Source organism: Sapajus apella, unplaced genomic scaffold (assembly GCF_009761245.1).
Source record: "Sapajus apella isolate SASKATOON/1434 unplaced genomic scaffold, GSC_monkey_1.0 scaffold14, whole genome shotgun sequence".
NCBI classification, from domain to species: Eukaryota; Metazoa; Chordata; class Mammalia; order Primates; family Cebidae; genus Sapajus; species Sapajus apella.
The window spans coordinates 27333852-27342972 of NW_022436954.1; the positions used below are offsets into that span (position 1 = coordinate 27333852).

At 43.9% G+C, this 9121-nt stretch overlaps 1 protein-coding gene across 3 annotated transcripts in view; it reads left to right on the forward strand.

Annotated features, from left to right (window-relative positions):
* The window catches only part of SLC1A2 (solute carrier family 1 member 2), a 164617-nt gene that overhangs the window by 47650 nt on the left and 107846 nt on the right, over positions 1-9121 (forward strand). Inside the window, exon 1 of one of the 3 annotated variants that reach the window (XM_032283563.1) lies at positions 6822-7569. The exons of the other annotated variants lie outside the window; for them this stretch is intronic. Coding sequence (XP_032139454.1) covers positions 7562-7569 — 8 coding nt within the window. The 5' untranslated portion in view covers positions 6822-7561. Of the gene's footprint in view, positions 1-6821; positions 7570-9121 lie in introns of those variants that run through there. 3 annotated transcript variants of the gene reach the window in all.

A 9121-nucleotide genomic window follows, 5' to 3' on the forward strand; every position in this document is an offset into this window, starting at 1 on the left:
CAGCTCAGGGTCAAATCTACATCTATTGGTGCTCACCAATGCTCTGGCACCACACAAAGCACCATGCATTGTAAGGAAATTCCACAAAGAGAAGGAGCTAAATAACTGTCTCTAAATCGAGAAGCTGACAGGGTTATGCAAAGTGATTTTTACCCTTAGATGAGTAACATTTAGGAGGTAAGTAGCAAGTCTGCTATAATAGAGTCAGGAAAGCCTCCCTAGGAGTGAGAAACCCTGTATTAGTCAGCTTTGACCAAGTTATGCTTCAGTAACAACCACTCCCATGTTTTAGTGACTTCCAACAGCAAAACCTTGTTTTTTGTGTCTGCTACACACTGGTGGCAGGCCAACCACATTCATTTACCACATCTCCTTCATCTAGGACCCAGGCTGATGAAACAGCCAGGGCCATGCTGCTCTTACAGTAGAGGGGAAAAGAGCAATAGCAGAACCATGGGGAAGTTCCTAATGCTTCTACTTGGAAGTGGCATGTGTTACTTCTGTTCTGTGTTGGTTTGGGCTCCTGGGAGCAGATTTTAGGACACGAATTCAAACTTGTACAGATTAGTAGGGAGATACAGGAAACACCAGTTGGGGAGAGGGGAAATGAGACAAGGCAGGCCGTCAGGAGAGCATGTGTTATCAAGCTAGCTACTACTGTGGGCAACTCCAGTTCAGTCCCATGGAGAAATTCCAGAAAACAGGGCAAATCACGTGCCTTTAGAATTACCCTCTTGAGGAACAAGGGAGCTGGTATATTTACACAACTAAACCTTCCAGACATGGGTTGAGGGCTACTCCTGAGGAGTTTTAATTTCCCAGCACTTCCAGCCTGTGTGCACACTCATGGAGTGGCCTTCTAGCTTCCGAGAAAGCTCTCAAAGACGTAGATGCTAGCAGTTGCAAGTTGGCTGGAGTGCATTAGAGGGACAGGGAGGAGGGACGTGGGTGGGGCACTGAGAGGATCTGGGACATGCTCACATTTCTTTGTCCAAAGGAATTCACGTGGCAAAGCACGTCTTCAGGGATGGAGAAGCATAATCCTCCCACAGAGGTGCAACAAATATTTGAGAACCAAAACACAATTGGCAACTGGTCCTGAGTGCTGATTCATAAGTGCAGTAAACTCTAGTTGATACAGTAAATGTAATAGATGCTTAACTGAAAGCTGCCATCTAGACCAGGGTGTTTTGACCTCAGTGCTATTGACATTTGGGACTGGCTAATTCTTTGCTATGGAGGACTATTCTATGCATTATAGGATGTTTAGCGGAATTCCTGGCCTCTACTCACTTGGTGCCCATAGCCTCCCTCCCCTCACCCCATAGTTGCGGCAACCAAACATGTCTCCAGGTGTTGCCAGGCGTCCCCGGGGGGCAAAATCACCCCTGTAGAAAGCCACTGATGTGGACCATGTATGCACTGCTAATTCCCAAAGAGCTGAAATAAATTGTGGATGCCAGGATGGAGGTGCGCACAGCCTGATGGGAGAGATAGACAAACAGGCATATAAACTAATGGCCAGTCCGCCCTGGGTAACAACAATTTGAAATAGGTAAAGAAAACAGAAATAGTTCAGGAGTGGTAAACATCACTTTTGTTGCAGGCTGGGGATGGTCAGGGAAGGCTCTGCAGAGGTAGAGACAGCAGAGCAAGGTTTTAAAGGATGAAGAGGAGTTTTTCAGATGAGTGATCCCACATGTAGAAGCTAATATTTCTGCTGGGAAATGGCATGTGTTACTTTGGTTCTGTGTTGGTTTGGGGCTCCTAGGAGCAGATTTTAGGACAAGGATTCAAACTCACACCGTTTATAATCTTTGGTGACTGTGGAGACTTGGGAATGCTATACTGAAACTGATATTGGAAATGCTGACCTCAGAGCCAGGCTGATGGCAGGGCTCTAGTTAGACCAGCTTTACCATGTCATTGATCCTGTATAAGGAGCAATGTCATGGGCTTTGGAGGCACTTAGGGGAGTTGCCCAAATGGCATGGATACAGCCCAGCCTCAGAAGGATCAGAAACATCTTTGTTCTTTTATTTTTTTTTTATTTATTTTTTTTTTTTTGAGACGGAGTTTCGCTCTTGTTGCCCAGGCTGGAGTGCAATGGCGCGATCTCGGCTCACCGCAACCTCCGCCTCCTGGGTTCAGGCAATTCTCCTGCCTCAGCCTCCTGAGTAGCTGGGATTACAGGCACGCGCCACCATGCCCAGCTAATTTTTTTTTGTATTTTTAGTAGAGACGGGGTTTCACCATGTTGACCAGGATGGTCTCGATCTCTTGACCTCGTGATCCACCCGCCTCGGCCTCCCAAAGTGCTGGGATTACAGGCTTGAGCCACCGCGCCCGGCTGTTCTTTTATTTTATTCAAGGGTGAAAGCTAGCTTTTTCCTCAGCCTCCTCAGAATCATTTCCTGACCCATCCACTTTGATGTTTGTCCCATATGTTTTGCAAACAAAACTGGATGTGATTTTGTCCCTGACATCTCTCTGCCTCAGTTTCTTGACCTGTTAAAGAGAGATCATAAAGTTTTCTCTCTTGCCAGTTCACAGTCTTCCTCTAAATCAACATGAAGTTATACATCATTGGTTGTACATTCAGATGGACCTGCTCTGCTCTGCCATCCACCAGGTGTGGACTTCTTTTTCTCTATTTTCTTATCTGTAAAATGGGCTTAATATACCCACCTCACAGAGTTGCCCTGAGGACCGAATTGTGTAATGTCTATAAGTCCTCAGCCCTGCACCTGACGCACACAGTAAGAGAATAAATGACAGTTGTTACAATGAATATTAAGAAATAGGTTGGGTGTGCATTAACTAACTTGTATTGAGGGCATGTGATGTTGCAGGCACCATCATGGGGGTATGTATGTATTCATCTATGACTACAATCAGTATTCTGATTGTCTCCATTTTACATATGAGAAACTAAGGCTCAGAGAAATCAGATCACTTACCGGATGTGTGCAGTTAGTGAATGGTATTCAAACTTCAGCTGACTGTTAAGCAAGTAATTGCTTTGCTGGATTGTTTAGTGCTTAGCATTTTACCATAGCCCTTTGAAAAGAAAATCAAGTCTTTGGGTAGAGAGCTACATTCACCAAATGATTAGAGCCAGGGTAGCTACTATTGGGTAAATGAATTTTTCTTACTATTGACTGAGGCTCCTTAGTACACTTACAGAATATTAAGAAGAAGGTAGGTGAGCAGAGATGTATTTTTAATCACAGTGTCTGAGCTGGCTTCTCAGTGCAAGTATAGTTGGGTAGATGATGAATCACTCTAAACTGACCCTTTCCAGAAATAAGGACAGCACAAAGGAAAACTTTCCATTGCTTAACTCTCCCCACAGCCCCCACCCTCAACTATTGAAATAAAATGCCAAGAGGCTGCTTGCCAGCCTCCTGGACACCACCTCCAGAACAGCAGGGAGTGTCTTCTCTCCCTTTGTGGCAGGGACACATATGGTGTTCTTGGTGTCAGAGGGAGCAGACTCTGTTCTAAGAGCTGCTTTTCCCTCCAGCCTCTGTGCGTGGGATGGCAGCAGTGGAAAACAGTTCAGGGTCCCCGGGTCTGAGGGTCATCCTCCTTCTGCCTGTGCTCCTGCCACCTGCTACACCCTCATCTTCGGTGCAATGGGAAATACCACTGAGTGCAGGCAAACACCTAGCCTGCCTTGTGCACCTCTGTGTCCTGGTCCTTTGTAGATGCTTGAATGAGAACCAATTGGTGAAGGAAAAGTACGACACCCCTCCTGTTCAAAGCACCTATTGAGTACCAAATGCTACACCCAGATATCATTTTCTTCCTTCTTTGTTTGGCTCAAGTCCTGGCTCCAGACCTTGTCAGCCACATGTCCTGGAGCAAGTTATTTTCTCTCTCTTTACCTCATTAACAAGGTGAAGATAATAATTCTGCATAGAGAGTTGCTGGAAGAACTCGGTATAAAGCATTTGGCTGACAGAAAGTGCTCTAAGTACTAGCTCCTCTCTTTGTCATTTTGAGATCAAGCCAGATGTGTTAGAGTTGTCTCTGGGGGAACTTGCATCCTAGAATTCCATAGCCTGGAGGAATCTGAAGGGATTCTCTGGTCCTGTGTCCCAAATGAAATTTGAAACCCTCTGATGAGCGCCCTATTTTGTAAATTACAAAACCTTTGGCAACCCAGAAAAAGAGGCATCTGTAGCAACTTTAGCTGGGTCCCAGGTTTCAGGCAACAGCCTGCTGTCTGCCTCCTACTCAGACATCCATGGTCTGGAGCAACCCCAAAACTGTTGTCTGGAGCAGAATGTTAATGCTGCTCAGGCTGGGCCTGACTAATTGATTAACTGGTTGTATTCTCTACAATCAGTTCTCTACAACACCCAAAAGATGATTTTGCTTTCTGAGCCTCACCTGCAGCCACCCCTGGCTTCTCCACTTCCTATCCTTTATGGCATTCATGCTGCACACCTTCCCTTCTCTAGAGAGGCAGTAAGCCCCTCCAGTGAGAGGCAGGGTATGCAATAGTAACATGCATAGGCTCAGGAGTCCAACTTTGAGGCTCACAAAGCCGCTGACCTGCTTTGTGAACCTGAATGAGTTGCTCAGCTTCTCTGTGCCGTCTCTGTGTCCCCGATGGGAATAATAGTAGTGCTGCCTCATCAGGTTTTTGAAAGATTCAAGCAAGCCAAATGTGAAGCACTTAGAATGTGGCTGGCACATAATTAGGTCTTCAGTGAAGGTTAGCTAGTATCGTTGTCCTAAAGTGACAAATGTCACCAAAAAGGGGAATAGATGTTGCAACTAGAACTTGGATGTAGTCAGGCTACTAAAACATGAGACTTGAAAATCCAGTTTGCTGTGAATTTGCCATGGATTCACCATGGATTCCCATGGCGACTCTCCAAAGCAAAGCTCCTCAAAGGCCATTAAAGGCTCATAAAGTCAATGGCTGTTTTGTCCAGTACATTTTTGTGGAATGAATAAATACATAATAAGGATAATCATAATAGTTACCTTGTGTTGCATCCCACATTTCAGGCACTTTTACATACATTGATGGAATTAATTTTCACCATAGTCCTGTGAATAGTTATTATCATCTGTTGTATAAATATAGTATTTGAGGTTCACAGGTGTTAGATAATCTGTCCAAGGTCACACAGCTCATGAGTATTGAAAGTAGGATTGGAATCCCAGGTGGAGCTCCAAAAGATGTCCACTGCAGGCCATGGGACTCTTTATTTTGACATATTTATCTATGGCTGCTGTTAGGAACCAACTGAAGTACAGTCCTGTCTCAGATGTCATCTCTCCTATGAAAATTTCAGATTGGGATTGAAATGGCCCAGAGAGGGGCCAGAGACAGCTTTGAAAGAGCCACAGATATGGTGAGGAGTGTGTCTCAGTGATTCAGACACCTGTGGGGATCGTGCAGAGTCAAGCTCTGCATCAGGTCACCTGCAAAACATCTTGGGCATCTGCTATCTGGAGTAGATGATGGTTTGAATAGTCCCCTGGCCTGATCCCCATCATCACCTATCCCAGTTGAGAACTGAAGCTCCATTCTCTGTGCTAACCTCTGGTCAGATTAATAATTCTATACTGCGGACTGCATCCTACCAATCTGCTGACAAAAGTCTTTAATTGTTTATTTATTTTTTGAGATAGGGTCTCACTGTGTCTGTCACCCAGGCTTGAGTGCAGTCGTGTGACCATGGCTCACTGCAGCCTCGACCTCCCAGGCTCAAGTGATCCTCCACCTCGGCCCTTAGAGGAGTTGAGACTACAGGCATGTACCACCATGACCAGCTAATTTTTGTATTTTTGTAGAAAACTAGGTTTTGCCATGTTGTCCAGGGTGGTTTTGAACTCCTAGGCTCAAGGAGTCTTCTTGCCTCAGCCTCCCAAAGTGCTGACATTACAGATGTGAGCCACCGTACCCAGACGATACAAGCCTTCATTCTTTTCTACCACAAGACTAAATCCAACTCTGTAGCCTAGGCTCAGGGTCCTCTGTGTTCTCACCCATTTGTCCCCTTTTTAACTTAAAGGATTGCCACAGTATGGGAGATTTTGATGCCTGACAAGGGATGGGGGAAGCAGAAAAGAGGAACGAGTAATAAAGCCTGCTCCAGCAGTGGGGGTTGGGCCAGCCTGAACATAGAAGGCCTTGTATACTATGTGAGGGAGCTTGATCTTTACATACAAGACAATTGCTTCAGAGTATGTTCCTCAAATCAGTAAATCCATACATCTATATAGTTCTTACATAAGAAAAATAAAATAAAAAGTAAACATGTTCTAGGTAACTTTGGATATGGCTTGGTTAAACCAAGTTGAATGTTTCTTCACTGCAGAACTTCTCAAAGCCTTTAATAAACTAATGTATATTCTTAGCCTCCAAAAGGGGGGAGCTCTGTCCAATCTGATTTGACCCCCTTCACCTTAAAATGCAGGAGCAGGCCAGGCACAGTGGCTCACGCCTATAATCTCAGCACTTTGCAAGGGTGAGGTGGGTGAATCACTTGATGTCAGGAGTTCAAGACCAGCCTGGCCAACATGATGAAACCCCATCTCTACTAAAAATACAAAAATTAGTTGGGCATGGTGATGGGCACCTGTAGTCCCAGCTACTCAGGAGGCTGAGTCAGGAGAATCACTTGAGCTGGGGAGGTGGAGTTTGCAGTGAGCCAAGATTGCAGCACAGCACTCCAGCATGGGTAACAGAGTGAGACTCCTTCTCAAAAAAAAAATAAATAAATAAAATAAATGCAGGAGCATTTGGGAGGATTAGTGTTCTGAAAGGCATATCTGAGAAATGGTGCTATGAATTATGGAAGCCAAGGGAGGTGGCATGGAGACCAGCGTCCAAACCTACCTCAAAACAACAGGTTTACCTTTCATTTTACATTTAATTAAAAAACAAAGAGAGTTCCTTCCATAAAATCAAGGAGTAACTTGAGCTGTGGAACATTTAGAATTTAAGCATCAAGAAAAGATCAGAAGCTGGGACATCTCTGAGCCTTAAAAGGAGCTAGTTTCTTCTACATTGGGGTTTAGAAGTTAAAGACTGATTACTTTACTGGGCCAGGGTTAAATGTCAAAGAACAAGTGTTCCAGGGATGAAATGGTTAATGGTTTCTGGGGTGGGAAGAATGGTGTTCGAGAAGTGAAGGTAGGTACCCAGGGAGGATCATCTGGTGTCAGAGCTACCAACAGGCTCCGGGGCTTATCTGCGTGCTGCTGGGAAACCGAGTAGAAATTCACAAAACATGGGAAGGAAACAGTCACAGCTCTTGCCTTAGAAAAGAAAAGGGAATCAAAGGCCAAAGATGACACTGATGATGTCTTTAACTCCCATAATTACACAACATCCAAACAAACAGTGACCCTGGGCTCTCGAACTGAATGACAGCAATCAATAGGACAGTTTGTGACGTCTTTGACATCAAAACACTGGGTAGGTAAACTTTAAAACACCTGACAGCTTTTCCTCTGCGGTGTGGCCGGACTGTGATGTAAGACCGAGCTTACTCCAGCACTACATGGCCAGCACGTCCCTGGAGCCGAGAGAATGGTCAGGTCAGAAATCTTGGGTGGGATAAGGGTGGGTTGTGAGGGGTGTTGAGAAGGGAGGAATCAGTTTGCATTCCTGGAGAAGGAGGAGAATTGAAAAGGCAGGAAAATAGGTTATTATAAGACACTCATGAGAGCCTATTTTGGTATTTGGCAAAGACACTTGCTTTTCTCAGAAGCTGAAATAATGTGAGTTCCCTCCTATGAATCAGATCTTCCTTAGAAACATTGAGGCTCAGAGAAAGGAGTAAGAGTTGGGAAATAGAATCTGATTTTCAGGAAAAACAATTGGTTTCTGAAATGTCTTAGGATGCTGAATAAAATCCACAGGTCCCTGCATGCTGGTGCCTAGCAGTAAGCCAAGCACTTGGTAGGCTGAATGAATTAATGGAAGAATCGGTGATATTTCTATTTTCCATATCGAATGATTTTCCTTTAAATGTGCTTAAATAACATATTGATAATGTGACACTGATGATGATTTTACTCTGATGATTACACAACACCCAAACAAACAGTGACCTTGGGCTCTCGAGCCAAATGACAGTTGTCATTGGGACAGTTTTTGATGTCCTTGAGATCAAAACACTGGCTAGGAGAACTTTAAAGTGGTTAAGAGCTTTTTCTCTGCAGTATAGCAGGTGAGTGCTGACTTGGAAAAGCTGTATTTTGGAAAAGCTGTATTTTTAAAAAATCAAAATCATCATCCATGATTTTGATTTTAAAAAAATACAACTTTTCCAAATCACCACTCACCTGCTATACTGTAGAGAAAGAAGAATCTTCAAGGGTGCATCTTGAAGAATTGAAGCACCCAGTAGTGTGTGATGCAGTCCTTAATAAATACGTCCTCTGCATTAAGCATCATGCTCTTTCTAGAGGTTCTAATGTTCATGTCTTCAGCTCTTACCGTGAAGAAATCGACACAAACAAAATTTCATGAATCCCTGCTCTGCCATTCCCCTGCTGTGTGATACCTGTATTTCCACTTGCAAGTGCAAAGGGCTTTGATTAAGATTTTATTGTCAACCAGTTTACCCTGCTGTCAAAGCTCTTGGGTCCACAGATCTACAGCAAAAGTGTCAGTGATGTTGCACTGCTGCCTGTATTTGGTGGGAAAATTAGCAGGCCTGGCTTTTGTGGTGAAAAGGGTATTTTTTAATAGTACTAAATGCATAAGGTATTTGGTCCCATGTTACACTCTGGGTTCTTGTTAAGTATTTCTCTTTCCTCTTGCAACACAGAATGTGGGTGTTACAATGACCACTGCCTCCTGCTTGATATTTATTTATTCCTTCAAATTACTCTTTCTTTTCTCCCATTATTGGAAAAAAAATGGCCAGTACTTATTTATTCCCTCAACACATTATTCAGTGTTCACTAGGTTCTGTGTGCAGCTTTAGGATTTACCAGAAGTGGGACAATATTCAGTACTCTATTCTTTTACATGTTAGTTTCTCTTCTCAGAAGTCCAAGACGATGATTTAAAAAAAAGAAGTCAAATGAAACAGAAACTGCAAATAGCAGTAACTCAGGAAACCGGAAAAAATTGAGAAAG